Here is a 21,995-nt window from a genome sequence, read left to right as displayed (position 1 = left end):
AACCGGGGCTGCAGGGAAGGTGGCGAGCCTGGAAGGAGGCTCCAGCCTACTTCTTTTCTTGCTTGCCTTTGGTGTTTTTCCTTGTCTTCGTCTCTTTCCCATGTTCCTGAGTTTTTAATAGCCCTTCCCGGGAGGGTGAGCCTCTATGGACTCTGGCCTTCTCCCTCCCCTGGGCCAAGTTGCAAAATCCAGAAAACCCAGGGCGCTGGCCTTAATGCATAAACGTGTGCTCCCCACCCATGGCTTAGAGCTTCCTGTGCCCTGGCCCCAAGGTGGGGAGCCTTTGCCTTCAAACACTTGGAACAGCCTTCTCGGAAAGCCAGGGGAGATGGGGAAGGGGAAGCAGAGCGGCGACCCCACCCCCCACCTTCTGGCCTTTCCACTCCTTTGGTCTCCAAGGGCCCGTCTGGCTGGCTGGGGTTTAATGATTGTTCCCTGGGTACAAATGGGGGGGGCATGGGGAGGTGGGGGTGTTTTGCAGCCTGGGGCTTATTTGGATTAAGTGGGGGGCCCTCTGGGCCCCACTTCCTCAGTTTTCCAAGGAGGGACTGGAACACAGAGCTCTTTTGCAGGCCTTGTCAGGTCTTTTTTGATGATTGTGTGTCTGGTCTCCTAGCCAAGGCCACAGCCTTCCCTGGCCCTTCGAGGAACGCGGGCTCCCTTTGCCGATGGGCTTTTGGCTGTCCCCTGGGGCAGGGTCTGGGGGTCCTGCCACCTCCCCGTGGGAAGCTACAGCTGAGGGTCCCCTGGAATTGAGGAAGGGAGCCACCTGGGCCGTAGACAGCCCCCTCTCTGCCCCGGGGGAGGTTAAGCAACAGACAGCATCATTCTTTTGGTGGGAAGAGAGATGTCTCCAGTATGGGCCACCTGGCCGTCTGCCCTCTCCCAGGCTGTCTCCCCTCCCCCAGACACTGACCTGGAGATGTTTGTTGTTCTGACCATCGGTGAGCAGCAGCCTGGTGGATTTCCATACTGTCCCAGGCAGGGTCTCATTCTGGGTCTGGGCTGGCTCCCTCCCTCTGTGCAGGCAGTTGGTTCTGAGCCGGGATATTTGGGTCTCCTTTCCACGTGGGTGGGCAGTTTCCCTGTGAGTGGTAGGCCGGGCCCCTGCTCCATGTCCCCTGGAGACCGAGATTATCTACGGTAAAAGCATACAAGTTTTCTTGGCTCCTAGCCAGGCTTGGAGGGGCGGTCTTCTCTGCTGTCCCCTGCCTCCTGTCCCCCATAAAAAGTCAGGGGAAGGCACGCTCTGGGAAGGGGCTGGGTTTTGGCTTTTCGTTCAGCTTGACAAGTGCTGGGGTGGGCCGGGAGGAGGATCTGTGGGGTGGGAGAAGCCGTTGGCTCATTCCTTTTATTCAACAACTGTCTGCGGGCGCCATCTTTGTTCTAGGTTCTGGGGGTCCAGGCGTGAGCTCAAGAGAGGGGTAGGTTCAGGAGGGCTTCCTGGAGGAAGGAGCATGTCACCAGAGTCCCGGGTGGGAGGTCACCAGGTAGGGTCTCCAGGCACATGGTGCTGGCTGGCTTCTCTTGTGATTTCTCCCAGCTCATAGTTTGGGGGATCCCATTGTGCCCATACCTGGCAGAGGTGCTGGCACGTGATGGGGGTGCCCTAGGGGCTGTGCTTGCAAGGAGGACCCGGGCTCCGTCTTTGCTCCTGGTCAGGAGCCTGGGTGAGCCGCGAGGGACTTGGGTGGTGAGTGATCCTGGTGGAGCAGCGAAGTAGCTGAGTCGTTCGCCTCGCAGGGGCTGGAGCTGGGCGCAGGGCTGGATGGCGAGCTTCATCCTGCTCCACGAACCCTCAGGGAGGCCTGCTTTGCTTTTCTGCTAAGCTGCGAGAGAAAGCCTTGGCAGGGCTGGGGCCCCTCCGGAGCCAGATGGGGAAGGCCGTCATTCGTTTGCACCTTTGGAGGAGGGAGGTGGAGTCGCGTCCTCTCCCTCCTGGGTGGCTGTCCCCACCGCAGTCCCTGGCCCTGGGGGACACTGAGTCTCCGGGCAGCTGGGGGAAGGGGACCCTCGTGAGGGAGGAAATCCTCCCCTGCCTGCACTCAGATATTTACATCTCTCCTAATATTTAGGTGACGAAGCCAGGCTCCTACAAACAGCTGTCCCAGAGCCAGCTGTCAGGCTCCGGCCTCCCTCTCTCCTTCCTTCCCGCCCTGCCTCATTCTTTGTTTCTGATCCAAGTCCCGGCCCTTCCAGCTGTTCCCCCTTTGCTCACAGGCACTTCCTCTGACCGTGCCCATTTCTTATTAGTTTCCATAACCGTCTCCTTTATTGAGCACCTACTACATGCCTGGCACTGGGGGCTGGGCACTTCATATACTCCGTCTTCCAGTCTTCCCTGAGTCCAGCAAGGTGGACGGGCTGCTGAGGCTCACTCGGGTCACCCCTGGCCCCAGGCCACCCTGGACGGCGGACCCAGGCCCTCCTGACCTGTACCTGCCTCTGTCCCATCACTCCCTACTGCTGACTCCTGTCTTCTGGCCCTCCCTGGTGCCACCATACCCATGGGCTGACCCTGCCAGGCTGTGATGGAAATCCCGGGCCACTCATCAGCGGAAGATGGGACAGCTGGGCGTCCAGAGCCGGCAGTTTGGGCTGGGGGGGGGCGCCCCTCCCCCAATCCTGGCCTCGCTGCCCTCCAGCTCTGTGACCGCTTTCTGTGAGACAGGATTCCCAGCGCCCACGTTACAGGGTGGCGGGGAGCTTGGGAGAGGTGGTGAGGGTTCGGGGCTCAGTGCAGTGCCCGTGGGGGGGTAGTGGGCGCTCTCCCCTTGAGGGTGTGGCTCTCGGGGTGGGGGCTGGTGGGGTTTGGAGTCAGAGTGGTGGTGTGCAGATTAGCATGCTGGCTGGGATCTGGCTTCTCTCGCGCCCTGGCTGGATGCTGGGCCAGTTCCTTGCTTCTCCAGGCCTTGGCTGTCCATTGGCGAAACCAGGAGGGCATAAAGTTGCTGGGTCTTGGGGTGACCATGAGGATCAATTGGGCCTCTGAGCCGTGCCCGGCGTGGAGTAAGCACTCTGCGACATCGGCTGGTAGAAATTCAAAGTGATGGGCCTTTGTGGGTTTGTAGGACGTGCCAGGCAGTGTCCGAGGCCCTGGTGGAGATGGGGACTGTGCTGGTCTGTTTGGGCCTCTGTCGTGAAAGCCCAGGCGTGGGGACTTAAACCGTGCGTCCATCTCTTGCCATCCGGGAGGCTGGGGGTCCAGGATCACCATGCTGCCAGGTCTGCGCTCACAGACGGCCGCCTTCCCCGTGTCCTCAGCGGGCGGAGGGCTCTCTTACAGGGACACTGATCTGTTCCCGAGGGGTCCGCTCCCACATCCTGAGCACGTGCGAAGGCCCTGCGGCCTCATACCATCACACCGGGGTAGGATTCAATGGAGGAATTTGGCGGTGGGGCACAGCAAACACCAGCGAGCTTTGGTCCTGTCCCCAGGAGGGTGACCGGCTGTGGGGAGGAGTGGGCAGAGGGCACCCTGATGCTTGGTTCTTAAGATTTTTGCAGGATTCTCAGCAGGGGGCGGTGGTGGAGACAAGGCTTGTAAGGTCTCCCCTTCCCCTGTGATGCACCCTGGGGCACGAGGCCCACCCAGCCCTCCTGACTCAGAACCCCCAGGAGGCCAGGACTGGCAGTTGACTTCTTAGTAAGCTCCAGAAACAATTCTGACCTTGTTCTGCACGGAGAATGATCAGATACCGGGACCTCGCAAGTACAGAAGAATGCAGAGCGCCGTGCTGGAATGACTAGGGATTTGACCCGTGTGATGCTACCCAGAGGGCAGCTCAGAGCGTGCCCCTGCACGAGCCTGCCTACGAGACACGTGCACAGATGTGCGCAGCAGGAGGATTGGAAGGACCTTGGCCAAGATATTGACCGTGGTTCTCCGGGTCATGGGTTTATCGATGTTTTTTTCTTCTGTTTTCTTTGTATCTGGCCAATTTTCTACATTGTCTATGAATTGCTTTTAGGGTCAGGAACAGAGCGATAGATGTTATCTCTGCAAGTTATTATCAAAAAGAAAAAAATCACTCAGCGCCGTCTCCCACGGCGGCTAGCAAGATGGGTGCCCACTGGTTTCTCCTGCTCTAGGTTGGGCCGCTGGGTTGAGGGAAAGCCAGCTTCACCGTCATCGCTGCCAGCTGTGTTTTTGGCCCCAGAGGAATGTAGCCACGCCTCGGTCCTCGACCTCAGCCCAGGGAGGAGGTGGGCTGGCCCTCCCTGTCTGTCCCCAGCCGGGCCCCTCTGGCTCTGCTGATGGTGGAGATGGCTGGTGGGTCCGGGAGCAGCAGAGTGGCCGGAGCTAGTGTCCGACTTCAGAATGGTCCTCGGGTCCTTGGGTGCCAGAGCTGGAAGGGGCTCTTCAGCTTGCCCTTTTCCAGGTCTGTCACCAGGACACTGAGGCCACAGGAGTCATCTCTCCAGCCCAGGCAGCCTTCTCAGCCCTGGGTTCCGTGGAGCTGCCCCTGCCCTTCCCACACTGAGCTGCTGGTTGACAGTGGAGCTAAAATTCTCTCTTTTCAGTTAAGAAAAGTGTCATTCCTGCAGGCAGCTCTGCTTCCTGCCCCTGGTGGGGGTCTTTGGGCGGGGTGGGTTGGGTCCCTGTTGGAGCGGTGGACGCTGGGCGATTCGTGGGCTGGGGATGGCTCCTGCAGCTGGTGGCCTGGGAGGGGGAGGGCCTGGCGGCCTGGAGGCTGAGAGGCGGGAGTCGGGAGTGGCACTTGGCAGCCTGGGCCCTGCAGGTGTGGGTCAGGCCTTCCGGGGCTGCGTTGGCTGCCCCGGGCGGTGGCGGTGGTCTGCCAGGGGCTCTGGCACAGGATTTAGAGCTCGCTGTAGGCCACGCTTCTGTTTCTCCTGCTCCTGCAGGCCAGAAGCAGAATGGAGGGGTGTCTCTTTATGGGGTGCGGCCCTGGAGGGGTCATTTCTTGGCCCACTCGCAGCCCAGCAGGCAGGTAGATGTGGGTCCCTCACCACCAGAGGCAGCAAAGGGAGGACGTCCCGTAGGGTCCCGTGCCAGCTGCCTGGGCATGCTGGGGCCTGCTCTGCCCGGACCAGGGTCTGGCCCGTGCCCGGAGAGGCGTCTTCCTTGAAGCCATGCGGGGCAGGCAAGTGCTCGGAGCCCCTCGGACCAAAGGTAGAATGGGAAAGGAGTCAGTTTAGCGCTGCCTGGAAGCTGTGGCCGCCGGGTGGGCCCTGGAAGGTGAGACGCAGACCCGACAAGTGTGTGTGAGATCAGCCGTGGCGCCTCGGGGCACAGGTGGGTCAGGGGCACAGGAGGGAGAGAGAAGGCTCAGGCTGGGAGGCAGCGTGAGCGTGTGGGTTTGCCGCAGCCGAGCTCCACCGGCTGAGGGATAAAGCTCTGAATCCAAATCCAGGCATCGGCTGGGCTGGTTCCTTCTGGAGGCTCCAAGGGGGAGTATGTCCCAGGCCTCTGTCCTGGCTCCTGGGGCAGCCGGTGGTCCTTGGTACTTGTGGCTTGTGGACGTGCCCCTGCCTGCCTCGTCTTCACGTGGTCCCCTCCTCTGCATGGCCTGTCTCTCCTGTCTCTTAGGAGCGCACTCAGTATGAACTTGAGGACCTACCCAGTACCCACAATGACCACATCTTGAGATTTTTAGTCACATCCGCAAAGACCTTATTTCCAAATGAGGTCCCCATTCACGGGTCCTGGGGGCTGGGACACAGACATGCCTTTTGGGGACCCCTCTTCAGCCCACCAGGGACCCATCTGAAGGGCAGCACAGTGGCCTAGACTTGCTGTGGGATGGGCGGGTGGGGAGCGGGAGTCCAGGCTCCGAGGGCCGTCGGCCTGCCCGGGCCCCAGCCTCCGTGTCCAGGCATCAGGAGTGTGGTGTGTCCCATCTGCCATCCTCCGAACCACTGCCCATGGCCTGCCTGCTGGACCTGCCCAGGGGTCTCCCCACGTTCTCGATGCATGTGTAGAGTTGACCAGGAGCTTGCCATCCCTGGTGAGAGCCCAGTGAGGCCCTGAGCAGGAGGGGCCCTGGAGGCTGCCTGACTCAGCATCCCCCACCCCACCCCCCAGTGGAGGTGCTCCTGCTCCCTGGGGCCCCTTCCAGAATCTTCTCAGTGTCCAGCTCTGGTCTCTTCCACACAGTGGACTCACCTCTTCTTTTCATTTGCTGTGCCCCCTCCCCTTCCAGACCCCTTCTGTCCTTGAGGATAGAGACCAAGTCCGCTCCCCGCTCCGTGTGACAGAGCGTGAACCCACAAGCCCATGTTAGCGCAGGTAGGGCTTTGTGGTCACTGCGTCGTTTCCCCCCCCACCCCCCCACCCCCGCCATTCCTCCGGAGGCTTGGGGAGCAGCTGGACTCCTGGGTGCCTCTCTGACCGGCGCCTGACCCCTGCTCCCTGGGGTCACCGTCCCCTGTAATTAGGCCGCAGCTCCCATTGGCCTGGGCAGCACCCGCTTGCCACCCGCCCCGAGGGCTCCATCTGTCCCCCTGGTGTCCCTCAATGGCCCATGTGATTAATGGAGGGCTCCACCTGGGAGCTGGGTGGCTCCTGGTAGTGAGCTGGGGTTTTTTTCCTTCATTTTTTTTTTTAAAGCGCATTTACCATCTCCCCCAGTAGTCAGCAAGTTGAGGAAGGGGAGGGGGTTCCTCCATCCCAGCAGATTGGGAACAGCCAGCCCCCTGGGTGCCAGGTTGCTGGGCCGAGCGCCGAGAATGGAGGAGTAGCTCCCCTAGGCTGCTGGCCCCCCACCCTGACCGCCATCCGGCAGCTTGGCCTCCCCCGTGGAACCCAGATATCTTCGGTGTGGCGAGGGTCCTGGTCTGCGGCACGGGTGGCCCATGAGAGAGACGCTCCCGGTGGTATGGCTGGGCCCTGCGGGAGGGCTTGTTTGTAGTTATTTTCACGGACTGTCCTTGCTCTGCAGTCAGGGGTAGCCAGACCAGCACTGCATCCCGGGTAGCACTTGGGGGCCTCCGTGGGCCTGCGGGTTTGGAGGAAGGTGTGTTTGGGGGAGCGGTGGGCGGTTGGAAGGTGCTGGTAGAAAGGAGGGGGAGGGCTGAGTCGGTGGTGGGGACTGTCTTGTGGGGAGAGGGGCCATGCTCTGACCTGGAACCAGCAGCTCTGTTCTCTTTTTGGGACAGGACCCTCTGGAGACCCCCGCAGGATGTCTGGGGTGTGTGGGAAGGTTACAGGGCTGAAGGGCTCTGGGCTCTGTGACCTCTGAGGCCCTGGAAGCTGTGGCCCGTGGCTTTCGGGTTTTGAAGTTGGTCTCCTCCCAGGGGCTCCCTCCTGCCCTCCCGGGCTGCCATTTATCTGAGAACCTTTGACCCGAGGATGCCTGAGAGGTCATGTGACCACTCCCCTCCCTCCAGGCTGGGCCCCTCCTCCGCCCAGGGAGCTCTGGTGTCCCCACCCCGGGGCAGGACATTCTTGCTCTATCTCATCTGCCGGCGGCTCGGCTGGGTCCCCTGGCTCTGCGCTCTCTGGGTTTGAGAGCAAGGTCTGGTTTGCAGCACCCGCCATCTGCAAGAAGCCTTGCGTGTGCATGTGTTCCTGTAACCTTAGTCAAGAAAGAAAGGTGGTCCAGCGTCTTAGAGGACTTTTAGACCTGCCCGGAATGCCACTGGTGTCACTGGACCCAGGGTGACCGGGGGACTGGGCAAGATGGCGGGAACAAGCACGGAGAGGCCTTCCTCCGGGAGAAGAGGCCCCGTGCCCGTGTGTCATCATTCTGCTCCGTGTAGAGATAGTTCCCGCAGGAGGAGTTGTGCCACGGCTGTCCCCGGCTGCCTGCCGGTTCTCCGGGACTGGACAGCTGTCACCCCAAGGCCTTTCTCTGGTGGAGGAGGGGTGAACACCAGTAATGAGCCCTCTGAAGGGAGGCCGTCCAGAGAACTTCCTGCCCCAAGTGTTGGGAGTGAACAGGTGCCCTCTCTGGTGACCATGGGACAGCAGGTGTGAGCTGGGGTGTCCTAGGTGGGTGGGATGCATGGGCCCTGGCCCGAGGTGGACGTCAGGGAGGCTCTGAGGATGGGGAGGGAGAGCAAGCAGCAGGAGGGGCCCGGGGTGAGCCGCTGGTCTCATGCAGGAGGAGAGGCTCCTTCTCTCCAGGCCAGACGATTCCAGGGAACCCGTGTTCCCCTTCTCAGAGCAGGTGAGAAATGGTGGGAGGTGGCGTCAGCATCCGCAGAAGGTGGCCACGGTGGTTGCAAGAGCTCCCCTTCTCTTCCGTGTTCATTTCCTGGGGCTGCTGTAACACTGGCTTTTCCTTTCGGACTGGTTGGCTTCCTGAGGACACACTCCTCTCCCCTTCCCCACCTGCCCCCTTAGCCGTCTCCCCTCCACCAGGTGCCTGGAGGCAGCTCCCGAGACCAGGGTCCAAGGGGGCGGGTAATCCCAGGTGCTGTCCCGGCAGAGGAGGCCGGGAAGGGCATGACCTACAGGGAGCAGCCCCAAGCACATGTTAGGCAGGTGGTGCCCACTAGGGGTGCTGGGGGACCCTGCCATGTGCTCCCCAGAGTTGTCCCAAGGGGGGACAGGTGGGGTATTTGCCCTCCATTTACTGCCTAAAGGCTGCTGGCCTGGAGAGCAGTGTTAACCCCATCCTGCATTCTGGGCATGGGCACCAGGAGGCCACCAGAACAGGCCCTTGGGCTGAGGGACATTGGTAAGGGCCTTGCAGCCTTGGCAGCACACGGGGGGAATCCCACGTGCTTGCGTGCACACCCACCCACCCGCAGGTGCACACGTGAGCGACAGCGATAATTAGGTCATAGGCACCATCGTGTCATCCTGTCACCGCCACAGTAGGACAGCCGAGGAAGCAGAGACTCAGCGATGACTGAGGTCGTGCACTCCCTGTGGGCTCCTTCTCCCCATGCCCCTGATGTGACAGTCTGTGTGAGCGCTGTCGATCCCACACAGTGCGGCGACCCGGGCCCTCTGCCCTGCGGTGAGACCCCGTTCTGTCCTTCCCCAAGGCTCCGCTGAAGTTCTTGACCCAGAGCCAGGGGCCTGTGCCAGGGCCCGGCCCCCACAGGAGAACCAGGGCCTGTCAGCTAGCCCTGGGTGTCCTGACGCTGAGCTGTCACCTCTGGGGTGGTTTCCCTGTGGCCTTGCCCTACAGGCTCAGGGACGAGGGCAGTACTCCCTGCCTGGCTCCCTGGGCTGCGGCCTGGGCTCCTGGGTGGGCACCGGTTCAGGGACAGAGGCTGCTCCACCACTACCTCAAAGAGGCTCCCTTGGCCCTGGCGACAGTCCTGGGGCTGGAGCCCAGAACGGGACCCAACGATCAGTGGCGTCCCCAGCGCTCTGGCCCCTGGGAGCTGGGTTCGGGTTTGAGGGTTGACCTTGGTCTCTGACATTCCTTGCATAACATTTGTCCCCTCCACCCCTCCCCCGTTGGATCAGGGCTCCATGCTCGCCCCCGGTGCCCCCTCCCCACACCGGCTGCTCTGTGCACCCGTAAGCAGGAACGCTTTGCTGCAGCCTGTGGTCGGAAGGGGCCTGCACAATGGCCCCTTGTGTGCCCCGCATTCCTCCTTAAACAGGCCCAGATCCGGGCTGCTCCTGCCTCTGCCCCCACGGGCACGGACGGCCGAGCATCTGGAGAGGCGGCCCGGCCTCCGCGCCTCCGCGCCGGCCGGGCCTGGAGGTGGTTAGTGGGCTGGAGAGGGCCGGGCTTTGGGGCAGGAGGAGTGGGGCTGGGCTGGCGTGTGATTACCCACAGCCTCCCCTGTTCGCAGCAAGGGCTGTTTTTTAAAAACAGTGTTGATGGTCTTACTTCCTGAAAGTGTTAAGCGGCCCACACGTGGGGCAGGCGTGCTGGGAAAAGGCAGGAGGCCTCGTGGAGAAAAGCTCCCACGTGAGCCCCCTCCAGAGCGGCCGTCCTCCGCGAGCGTGCGTGTGCGTGTGCGACGCAGCCCGATCTGGGCACGCGTCTGCTATTTTTACTCGATATTCTCACCATCTCTCATCTGCAAAACTGTGATTTTGATGACTGCGCGGGACTTCGGCATATGGGTTTAGAACATCTACGTAAACCCGGATTGTTTCCAGCGTTTGCTGTTTTAACGCTGATGCGAACGTCCCCACATGTAAATCTGCTTCAGATTATTTCCTGGGGGTGAATTCCCAGCACCAGGCCAAGGTGCACGGACCACTGTCTCCAGGCTCCTGGTGCCCATTGGGGGGGCCTTGGGGAGCAGCTGAGGCTTGAGCCTGGCTTTGGGGGGGGACTTGAATACAGAGGAGGGAGAAGGGGGGCAGTCTTGTTTTGGGAACTGTGTAAGCAGAGGGGAGGCTTCTCCTGCCCCGTGGGGATGGATGGCAGGATCGCTCCCTCCCAGACATGGGAAGGGGAGAGGGACCTGCCGCTGGGGGAGGTCACACCTGTCTCCCTTGGAGCTGGTGGAGGGGGCTTCCAAGGACAGGGGGCTGTCTGTGTGTGCCTAGGACCCAGAGTGTGTTTTTCGGATTCCAAGGCGGGAAGCTTCAGGACAGTCTGCTATTTTTTCCCAGCTGGGTGCTGTTCGTGTCAGGACATCCTCCGTGGGGAGGCAGCTTTGTACAGGGCGTCCCTTGGGAAGCCTGCCCTAAAAAATGACCTTGTTTCATTACCAAATTTCCCAGTGTAAATCTAGAGCGGGGTCACTCCCGACGATGGCTCCTACCATCTAGGGTTTGTGTGATTCCAGAAGAGGAAAAGGAGGTGGCTTTTTCTCCTGGGTCTCTGATGGGGGGGTGGGCTGGGGTGCAGGGTGGGGTGGCAGCACCATCGGGAGAGCCTAGAGGTCTCAGCCCTCCAGCGGCCCCTGTGGTCACTTCTTGGGGCGGCCGTAAGAAATTAGCACTGACTGTGGGGCTCAAACCACGGAAATTTATTCTCACAGTTCTGGAGGCCTGAAGTCCGAAGTCAAGGTGTCGGCCGGGTCATACTCTTTCCAGAAGCATGAGGGAAGAATCCTTCCTGCTTTCCCCAGCTTCTGGTGGCCCCAGGCATCCCTTGGCTGCATGGCTGCTGGTCCCCACGGTCTCTCAGGGCCTGACTCTGTGCCTCAAATCCCTGTCTTCTGTCTCGTGGGAGAACAATTAGAGGATTTAGAGCCCCTCCTACATTCAGGATGGCGTCCTCTCGAAGCCTTACCTTATCTTCCCAAGTAAGGTCCCCTTCACAGGTTCTGGGGGTCAGGACTGGGCCATATTTTTTGGGGGGACACAGTTCAACCCCGTATAGAACCATACGGGGAGGTGGAGCTTCTCAGGCTGAAAAGGCAGCGAAGACCCTATTCCTCTCCGCTCCCGAGACCCCTGGTCTGGGGCTTCCCCAGGGCTCCGTGCCCCTGGGTCCAGGACCTGGGACCTGCTCCCAACTCCAGCTCATGCAGAAGCAGCACCTGAGGCCCATGAAGGGACGGAGAGGTGGCTCGTGGAGTTAAGATGTTTCCGGGGACCCCAAACACCCCCCCACCCTGAAGCGAGTCACTGTATTCCTGACCTGGCCTGGATGACATCGAAGGGAGAGGCGTGAACTGCGTTGGGGAGGGGCAGGAGGCGAACCTGGCTTTGGTGGTGGTGGTGGAGGACTTGAAATCAGGGGAGGCGGTGGGGGTGGTGTGCTTGTTTGGGGGGGATGGTGTAAGTTGGTAAGAACTACCCTAACAACCTAGACGCCTGCCGACAGTGCCCGGCCCAACAGAAGGAATGGCTCCGATTCCCTCGGAGCCCAGGACTGACCCGGGATGGGAGACGGGGTGGGAGATGGGATGGGAGGGGGCCTGAAACCCAAGGCTGAGCACCTCGGCCGATGGTGTGCCGGACGAGAGGCACACAAGTCATGAAGGGCCCAGGGTGAAGGGTGCTGCCACGGGCCACGAAGCGGGTGGAGAGGGCGGCAGGTGGAGACTGGTATGTGGGTCTGTGGAGGTGGCCGTGGCAGTGACCTGCAGAGGGAGGGGGGCTACTGACTGGGCTCACTGCTGATCTGTGTGTGGGTCAGGTTCCGGCTCATCGCTCCCCCCAGCAACCGTGTGTGCCTGAGTCAGGGAGGGCTTTGCGTGGGGCATGGTCCTACCTCCTGCGTCAGTGGTCGAGGGCACCTCCAGTGGGCTTCCTGCGGAGGTCGTCTCATTCTGGGGCAAACCTGGGCAAAGGCCCCCCCACCTGATTCCTGTTCTCCACCTCGGGCCCCAGAGATTAACCCCAGGGACTACTGGAAATGCCTGTGCCGAGGTGGGTGGAGTGCAGACCCCTCCTCTAGGGAGCTCACAGACGTTTGGGGGGGCAGTTTGGACGGTGCTCTCGAGGCCGGGGGTGGAACCCCAAAGGTCCCGATTCCAGGTGTTCAGCTCCGGACCTCCCTCTGGCCCTCTGGCCCATCCTTTGTCACCTCAGCCTTCTTTGGAACGAACAGTTTGCACTCCGTGGTTCTCTTAGGGCTAGACCCCGGGGAGAGCTGTGGCATCTCGGACACATCCCTGCCACCCGGGACGGGACCCCAGTGCCCTTGGCCACGCTCTCCACCGGATGTCACTCGCTGGGTCCCCAGGCCAGTTGCAACCTGGGTGGGATTCCATGTGACCGCTCCGTGTTTGAAGAGGGCTGGTTTTCCTCTGCGCCCGCATATACAGATCGGATGGCCCAGACAGAAAAGCAGATTTCCAGATTCTCCGGCCGAGTCTGAAGCTCTGGCCACGTGGGGCTCCCGGGTTGCCCGGCGGTCCCGGAGCTGAGCGGGAGGCAGATGGGTTCCTGGGACAGAGCACTCAGTGACAGGCTAGGTCCCTCGGACCAGCGACGTGTCTGTCCTGCGGGGCTTCTGGGATGGCTGAGCTTTGCAACTCGGGATTTTGTGCCCTTTGTGTGCCCAGGGCTGAGAGCGGTGTGGCTGGGTGCTGCGGTGGGGGAGCACGGCAGCCAGATGCTGGGGACAAGGGCGTCCTTCGCTCTCTCACTCTTCCCGTGCTTATGAGCACTTGCTTCCCAGGCCACCCACCCACTCAGCCACCTGCCAGGCCCTGGTCTCTGGAGGAAACACCGTCCCTGGGAAGAGACAAGACTATGCTGGAAATTGGTGGAGGGAAGACACAGGGTTGGGGGAATGGTGGTGAGAATGTCCCCAGATTGTCATTGTTGGGACCCAGGCCAGCTGGGGGCCCAGGGAGGAGCTTTGTGGGGTCCCAGGAAATCCTGGGCTCAGGGAGCTGTCTTGGCAAGGTGGGGAGAGGGGTGGGAGAGACACTGGGCCGCCGAGCCTGCTGGGGGCCGGGCCGGGAAGATGCTGGGAAGTGTTGTTGCCACGTGGGCCCTGCCTGCTCTGATCGTGGTAACGGGAGCGACTGGTTCTTGTTGGGAGGGTAGCTCCCAGGACTGTGGGGATGGCTGGTAGCTTCCCAGGCACCGTCCCCTGGCCTTGGAACAGGTCTTGGCGGAGGTGGCGGGTGGCCGGGCGGGAGCACTGGGCTGCGGAGTGGGAGTGAGATGGCCAGGTCCCCCCCGGGGGGCCGAGGTCTGGCTGGGGCAGGTAGCCGAGTGCGGGATCAGATGCAGCCAGGGGTGAGGACAGAGAGAGTGGGCTGGTGTGGACCATGTCAGGGCTCCATTATGCCACCTGAAATGGGACAGCCAAGCAGATGGAACCCCGGGCCTCGCAGCTGGACAGACGCGTCTTCTGGCTCCGCTGCTCTATCTCCTCACTGTTGGGCATATTTCTTAAGCATTGGGGCCTCAGTTCCCCCATCTGTACCAGGGGCTAACAGCAGTGTTTACAGCAAAGGGTCATGGGAGGCATCAACGTACACAGTAAACCCAGTGCCTGTGTTAGACGTTCTGTGCCGCTGTTGGTGGCAGGTTGTTACGATGACCTCCTTGCCGTCATGATTCTGCAGGTTATGGCTGTGGCTGGTGTCACTGAGGACGCCCCCTTCCTGCTCCCACTGCCCTGCCCAGTTGCTGTCTAGTGGTGTCTGTGTTGGGTGGAGGTGAGGACAGGTGAAGGCCGACAAGGAAGAAATCAAAGCTCCCCTTGAGCCAGAACATCTTTATAGAAAACATGGCTGGCACGTGGACACTGTGGCTGTGGGGGACAGAGAGGCTGGTGTCCTGCAGACTCCAGCCTTCTTGCTCCCTCTCCTCCAGTGGGCGCGATTGCTGGTGCTGGGGTTCCCTAGGACAGTGAGGCTGTTCCCTTTCTTCCCAAGAGGTGGAGGGTGTGGGAGTCTCCCGGGCCCCTTGCCCAGCACCCCTGCCCACTACCTTAGCAGCATGTTCCCCAACCGCCCACTCCTCACATCCCCTCTCTCTGTTTTCCAGCCCTGAAAAGATCTTTTGAGGTCGAGGAGGCCGAGACGCCCAACTCCACCCCGCACCGGAGGGTCCAGACCCCCGTGCTCCGGGCCACTGTGGCCAGCTCCACCCAGAAGTTCCAGGACCTGGGAGTGAAGAACTCCGAGCCCGCAGCCCGCCATGTAGACTCCCTCAGCCAGCGATCCCCCAAGGCTGCCCTGCGGAGGGTTGAGCTCTCGGGGCCCAAGGCCGAGCCCGTGTCCCGGCGCACGGAGATCTCCATCGACATCTCGTCCAAGCAGGTGGAGAGCACCGGTGCCACCGGGCCGTCCCGCTTTGGGCTCAAGCGAGCAGAGGCACTGGGCCACAAGACGCCGGAGCCTGCCCCTCGGAGAACGGAGATCACCATAGTCAAGCCCCAGGAGTCAGCCCACAGGAGGATGGAGAGCCCTGCCTCCAAGATCCCCGAGATGCCCACAGCTCCCGCTGTGGACACGGCCCCCAAGAGGGTCGAGATCCAGGTGCCCAAGCCAGCCGAGGGGCCCGCCTCCCCGCTCCCACCCCAGACCCTGGAGAATTCAGAACATGCCTTGATGTCTCAGCTGCAGAGCCGGCTGGAGCCCAAGCCCCAGCCCCCCGTGGTCGAGGCCACCCCCAAGAGCCAAGAGGGTGAGTAGCGAGTGCGTGTCCTCTGTGCTCTGGTGCGCGGGGGGTGGGAGCTGGCTTTGCCTGCAGTCTGGCTGTGGGGGGAGGGATGGGTAGCAGGTGATGGAGACACGATTCCGGGGAGGCCAAGAATACACCAGGGCAGGGGTCCCAAGCCTGATGGGGGCACTGGTGGCCTTTTCCGTGCATGTGGGTTGGACCAGGATGTGGCAGAAGCTCGGCTTGTGTTGGACTTCGGGCAGAATCTTGGGGGCTCAAGGGGCCCCCTTTACTGGTCAGAATGCGCCATGGTGTAGAGCTTCTGCCGGAGAGTCCCGAACGGTGGGGATCCCAAAGTCTGGGAAATGGGGAGGCGGCAGGCTCACGTCGGGACATGGGTAGAATGGGTTTGGGACCCAAGGATGGGTTCCCACGTGCTGCCGATTACCGGGCCATGGAGAGGCAGGCTCCTGCTCAGGAGGGATTGTGGGCTGCCGTGTGTGGCAGGGCCTCGGGTGGGAGGAGGGAGTTCGTTCCCTCCCGAGGTTTTGTCCCGGAGGCTCTTTCTCGAGCTCTTAGGGAGGTAGGGTCGTGGCCAGAGGCACAGGAAACAAGAATGCCTGATCTCTGTGCCCTGATTCTTGGGGCCGCTGGGAAGGGGTCCTTGGGCCAGGGAGCCCCGTGATACCTGCGCGCAGCTCCGCGTGGGGTGCTCCTCCAGTGAGGGAGGGAAGCCAGGGGCTTGGGTGCTGCTATCCTCCGAGGGCCCAAACCCAGAGTTGTGCTTCCATGGGGAGCTCGCCGGGGCCTGCTTGGGAACATCTGGCGGTGGGACACAGTGTTCTGGGCCCCTCAGCGGTCAGGAACCGGCAGGGCTGCAAACCCTTTCCAAGCACAGGACCCAGTAAATGTCCAGTAAGTATTCTTTGGGTCAGATAAACAGAACATTCTAGGCTTTTGATTATTACTTTTCATTTTGGTAAAATACACGTAGCGTGAATTGACCACTTGAGCCGTTGTGAAGTGTGCGGCTTGGTGACATCGAGCCCACTCATGCCGTCACACAGCCGACTCTGCCATCTGCCTCCAGAACCTTCCCCAGCTGAAGCCGTGTCCCCAGCAAGCATAACTCCCCGCCCTCCTCCGCCAGCCGTGGGCGCCCCCCCAATCTACCTTCCGTCCCTGCAAACCTCCCGGACGTGGGATCTGACCATGTTCATCCTTCTGTGTCCGGCCGACTTCGAGGAGCACTGTGTGCTTGCTGGCCATCTGCGGTGTCGCACGTGTTTGCACTTCTGTACTTTTTACGGCTGAGTTAATAGCCCGTCATGTGGGTGGACCCCGTCTTGCTGCTGCTCCTTGGCTGTTTTGAACGATGATGTGAACGTGGGTGCACGCTAGCCCGTCCGCGTCCTGCTTTCGGTTTTTCTTGGTTTTCCTTTGTGAATGCAAGTTTTCCCATGCTCCACGGGCTTAGGGACCAGGATGGGTTTTGGCGTTGGATGGGGCGGGGCATTGGATGGGGGATCCCCGTGCTCCTCACGCTTTGGTGGGAGCAGCTGGGGATGGGGGTATGGGCCGAGACTCTGCGCTGCCTGCAGTGCTGGGCCTCAGCCCACTCTCCTGTCTCCCCGGACATGACCCTGCAGAGCCACGCCCACCCACTCAGGTGCTGTGGTGCTGGCACGAAGGCATGTCCAGGGTGTGAGGAGGGATCTTCTGTTGGTCCAGGGCCTTTGCCACCAGGTATGACCCCCTCCTGGGGGTGAGGTGTTGGTGCCCCTGACTGTGTCCAGATCTCGATGGTGGCTGGTGCTGGATGTGTGAGGAGGCAGGAGGGGGTCTGCCCAGGGTGGTACTGCCCTGGGTCAGCAGAGCAGGTGGGGCACAGCCTCAGAAGTACAAGAATGTCTTTGTCCAGCGCTGACGTGGCTCGGGCCCTCCTTGGCCCAGAGGCTGTGCTGGGAGCCGGGGCCGCTGGGGCCAGCCAGGCTGGCTTCTGCCACCAGGAGCCATCAAGGGGGCAGTGGAGGTCTTCCCAGAGCCCCAAGCCCTGTGAGCCAGCCTTGGAGAAAGTAGGATTTAACCAGGCCAAGAAGGGGAGCTGAGGCAGCTGTCCCAAGGTGCCCGGGACCCTGGAGCTCAGAGGAACTATAGAGTTTCTCCATGGAAGAAAGTTTAACTGTCCAAACCCAGCGCCAGAGCTCTGCAGTCAGCAGCCCTGGTGCCCCTCCAAGAGCAGCTGGTGGGCCCAGCAGACGGGGATCCAGGGGCTATCCTCCTGCCAAGGAGCATAAGCTGGGGGGTGTGTGTGCCAGGCACGTGTGTGCATGCGTGTGCCCTGACCCGCTGCATCGCATCGGCTGGGTGGGGAAGGGGCTCTCTAAGACCCGTGCTCACAGGTTGAGAACCTTCAGGCTGGATAGATCTGGTTAGACGGGTGGCTGCCAAGGGGCAGGATGCTGGTGGGGTGTTGAGGGGGTGCTGAAGGGAGTGGGGGGCTCAGATGGCTCAGTTGGGGAGGATTCTGTTCCCTTCAGGAAGCACTGCGGGTGACTCTGGTCCTTGAGCCCGCGAGTAAGGCCGGGTGAGACGTCGGATGAGGAAAAGGAAGCTGGGCCCACTGTGGGCCAGAGGACTTGGCCCTGACGGCCTCGGCCTTGGATGTCCAGTCTTAGAGTCCTGGGCAAGCCCAGGGGCGGGCAGGGCCTTCCTGGTGGAGGTGTGCTTCTGGAATCTGTCGCAGCAGCTTCTGGGGGCCCCCTGCTCGGAGGCTGCATCTTCTCCCCTGCCCCTGCCCCTCCTCTGGTCACAGCCTGTCTTGTCCATCCAGACACAGACCTGGTTGTCCCTCAGCCTCGCTTCGCATCCGTCTTTCCCGCCCCACTAGCTCTCCCATCCCCTTCCGCCCCCTCACAGACACCCCCCACCCCGACTGCCCCCCGTGGGCACGCTGTCCCTGGCACCCAAGGCCAGCTGCACCGTAGGGGCAAAGGATCCGGGAGGGCGGGAGCTCTGTATCTCCTCTGCCTTCTGGGCTGTGGCTTCTGTGTCCTCTGCCTTCTGGGCTGGTGCAGGACAGGGTCTCGGGGACCACAGCCAAGTTGCTCCCAGATGGAGCCCCCTACGGCATGGCACTGATGAAATCCGTACTGGCCCCAAGTCTTCCTGGCCCGCTTCTGTGCGGCCCTCCACAGTGGATTCACCCCTGCTCCCTGGGCTCTTCCTGCTTTGGTCTTGTCACAGCCTCCATAGGCCCACTTTCCTCACCTCCTGCTCTGACCTCCTGACCCCTGGCCCCTGATCTTCTTCCTTTCCACAGCACTGCTTTTTGAACTCCTATGCATCCTTCAGAGCCCGGCTCAAATGGTACCTCTTCCCTAAAGCCCTCCCACTAGCCAGAAGCAGCCTCACTTCCTTTGACTCCTGTGCCTTTTTGCCTGTGCGTGTGTTGTTATCTTGTGTTTGGTTTGGAATGTTAATTGTGTTGCAAGAAAATTTTTTCCTGTGCTAAACTTCTTTTTCCTTTGTTTTCTTTTTTAAAATATTGATTTCTGTGACAGCGAGAGGTGTGTGCTTGCGCGAGCTTGTGCAGGGTGAGGGGCAGAGGGAACGGGAGTCCTTCTAGGAGCTGGATCCCAGGACCCTGGGATCACGACTCCAGCCAAAGGCAGGTACTCAACTGACTGAGCCTCCCAGTGCCCCTCCTCCGCTAAACTTCTAATGTGAAAATCGTTTCTCAGCAATACCTTTTCTTTCAAATTCAGAAAATCTAGGAGCTAGAATCTACAGTTCACCTATAGCCAGCGATATCCACTCCCAGCATTTGCTCGGTGTTTCTCAGAATTCCCTCCATGTCCCCGACTAGGTTCTGGGATATTTGAAGGTAAGGCTGTTGTTTGTTTTTTTCAGGGTTTGTTTGTTTGTTTTGGTTTTGATTCTTTTAAACCGGCTGACTGACCCAGATGTAGGGAGGGCTCAGTCAAACACGGTTGGAGGGGTGAGATGGATTTTTGTGGCTCCTGCAGGCAGACACAGGGACCCCGCGGACCCCATGGGACCTTGTAGGAACCAAGCAGATCCTTTCTTGGCCAACCAAGAACCCACAGGTCTGACCTGCTCCGTCCTGGCATGTTGGGGTCTGTGTTTCTGAGGCTCCTGGGCCCTGACCCCTGACCCTGGCCCCCGACTCTCTTTGTCACCCTTTGGTCACCCCCGCTTCTCTCAGGCTCTGGTTGAGTACGGTCTTGTCCCCTCACCCAGATCCCTGCCTTTACGCTGCCCCTGTATGGGTGGCTCTGGGTGGGGCTGGGCCCCGGGACCCAGAACCATGTCTGCACGGCCGGCTGTGAGCTGCTGGCTCTGCTCCCCCTGGGAACCACCCACCTCCGGCTCTGTGGCTGAAAACGGCCAAGTTTCCCCCGAGGCTGCCTTATAAGGTGGGCGGAGGCTGCTCAGTCCCTGGGCTGCTGCTTTGCCATCTCGGGATGCTAATTGGGAGCCCTGGGGGAGGCTGGGGCTGCCTGGGCAGGGTGGGGATCGCAGCGCCCTGGACTGGCTCCCGCTGAGTTCTTGCCAGGGTCCTGGTTCCACCCCACAGGCCCGCTGCGCTGGTTCTGAGCCATCCCTTTACCCGCCCCCAGCCTCAGTTTCTTGATCTGTCCCACAAGAGTGGTTGGGGCCTCTGTCCTGAGGAGGTGGGGTGGGAACCCTGTCCCATGGTGCGGCTGGGCGGGGCTGGTGATGGTGGGTGTGAATTGGGGTGAGGAGGACTCGCTAGGTGTCTCAGTAGGGTTTCTCTCTGACTAAAAGCATCTAGAAATTGTCTTGCGGGTGGAACATTGAGGCGGGGGCCGCTGGCTCCCCAAGCTTGTGGTGTTGGGCACGGTGTCTGCGTACACAGGGGCACCTGCCTTCCTTCCCGGGGGGACCCGGGTGCCTGGTGCCCCAGGCCTGCATTAGGGGCTGAGACAGAAGGGAGAAGGTGTCAGCTCTGCGGGGGACATGGAGGGCTGCAAGCACGGGGCTCCTGGGGCCCCCGGCAGGGATGCAGGGGGCTGGCAGAGGCGTCAGGGAAAGTCAGGTGTGTACTGAGTGTGAAGGGGGAGGAGGGGCTGGCCAATGACATGCGTGGGAATGTGCCAGGCCCTGAGTGGGGAGGCGGATGAGAGGGTGACCATTGTGCGATTAGGGAGGAAAGGCCCGGGCTCTGCAAAGCCTCCCAAGACCCCCCCCCCCCCGTTTACAGGACACCCCCCCTAACTAGGGTCCACGCTGGGCCCGACACTGGGCCGTGAACTCCCTGGTGACATTTCCTCCAGCACGTGGCATACAGCAGGAGCTTGATAATTGCTGAGGAACTCATTTGTGTGTGATCAAGCAAGCAGAGCAGTGGGCTCGTACCTCACTGAGCCCTGGGCCCTTGGCCTGCAGGATTTCCTCTGTGTGGAGCTAAATGCTTCTTTTCTTTCTTTCTTTCTTTCTTTTTTTTTTTTTTAAAGCTTTATTTATTTATTTGAGAGAGACAGAGAGAGCACATGCACGCCTGCATGCAGGGGGTGAGGGGGCAGAGGGCGAGGGATAGGGAGAAGCAGCCTCCCCGCTGAGCAGGGAGCCCAATGTGGGGCTCGATCCCAGGACCCTGAGATCAGGACCTGAGCTGAAATCAAGAGTCAGCCGTTTAACTGACGGAGCTGCCCAGGTGCCCCTAAGTGTCTCTCTTCTGGCAGAACAAGGCCATGCCTCTGGCAGGGATGTGCCCCCCGCAGGCTATCTTACCTGGAAGGATCCCTCTGCTCTGAGCTCCCCTGTTCCTGACTCAGCCCTAGAGAGCGGCCAGGTACCCACTTACTTTTGGATTGGGTCTCTTTCCCCTTCCTCCAGTAGGAGCGAGCAGCCGGCCCCTCCTGGTCTGAGGCAGGAAGTCCCCATGCACGGGGGTGCAGGAGGACAGTGGCCAGGACCAGGGGTCTGTCCTTTGAGGTGAGGCAGAGAAGGGGGCAGCAAGGACAGAACTTGCCTCCACTGCCTGGACAAAGGGCCCCTCCTCCCCTGGCCGGCTGTCTGCCCAGCCCAGCCCAGGGGTGAGAAGGACCCGTGCAGGGAATGCAGCACCAGCAGCTGCGGAATGCCTGAATGCCTTACAGGAGCTCAGCACAGCTGCGGGGAGGGCAGGGCAGGGAGTCAGGCGCTGGAGGCGGGTCTCAGCGCTTCTCCGCTTCGGGGGCTGTGGCCCTGACCACCCAGCCTGGCCCCAGGACGGAACCCAGACTCCCAACACATGGTGCTGGGTGAGGCCTCCTGCGGGCTCATTCCGGGACAGCTGCTGGGAGCCCGGTCTGCACAATGGGGCCGCTGTCTGTGAGATGTGCCCGTGCCAGACAGCCACGCTCCGTGCGGCACGGACAGAGGACACATTCAGTGCTGGAGGAGCACACTCAGACCCCCACCTGGTGCCAGGAAGGGTGGGCAGCCCTGGCAGGACTATGGTTGGCCTCATGGTTGGATGCCCCTTGGTCCACACTGGTCTGCTGTGGCCCAGGGTGGACCTGTGATGGCCTGCCCGAGTGCCATGGTGGGGGTGGGGGGTTGCGGGGAAGCAGGCCCAGAGGCTTTCCTCTGGGTACGATGTGCCTTCCTCTCCCCGGGTTGGCTTTCCCCGACCTGGGGCTTTCTGTGGGCATCACAGGTGCCCCTCCCCTGGAATTCCGGGGGTGCCGGGATCTCTGGGATGTAGCTGGTGAGCAGAGGCCGCTTGTGCCTGGGACTGAGCTTCCAGTTCCCCAAGTGGTGGGACAGGGATGAAAGGAGTCACGCTTTTTTAAAGAGGGGGGCACGGAGCTCCCACGATTGATCTCCCCTCTCCATTCCCTCAACTGCCATCTCCCTCCTTTCAGAAGGACGCCCAGAGCTTCCAACATCGAAGCATAGAAGGTGAAGAGGGAGGAGTCCCCGGAAGGCCTTGCCCACCTGTACTGTATGTGGGGGCACGGCCGACGGGGATCGTCTTCAGGCCTCCTGGGCTCCCGCAGGCTGCCCCGTGCACCCCCGATCACTTTGGCCCCTGTGGTTGGTTTCTCGTTGTGCGCTG

The 21,995-nt window shown here is 61.3% G+C and overlaps 1 protein-coding gene across 4 annotated transcripts in view; it reads left to right on the top strand.

The window, feature by feature from the left end:
* Positions 1–21,995, top strand: part of SEPTIN9 (septin 9) — a 146,544-nt gene that overhangs the window by 63,666 nt on the left and 60,883 nt on the right. For all 4 annotated transcript variants that reach the window (XM_047709165.1, XM_047709167.1, XM_047709166.1 and 1 more), the window contains one exon: positions 14,288–14,929. In XM_047709165.1, coding sequence (XP_047565121.1) covers positions 14,288–14,929 — 642 coding nt within the window. The remainder of the gene's footprint in view (positions 1–14,287; positions 14,930–21,995) is intronic.

Source organism: Lutra lutra, chromosome 16 (assembly GCF_902655055.1).
Source record: "Lutra lutra chromosome 16, mLutLut1.2, whole genome shotgun sequence".
Classification (NCBI taxonomy): domain Eukaryota; kingdom Metazoa; phylum Chordata; class Mammalia; order Carnivora; family Mustelidae; genus Lutra; species Lutra lutra.
This window is presented reverse-complemented; position numbering and strand designations above follow the sequence as displayed.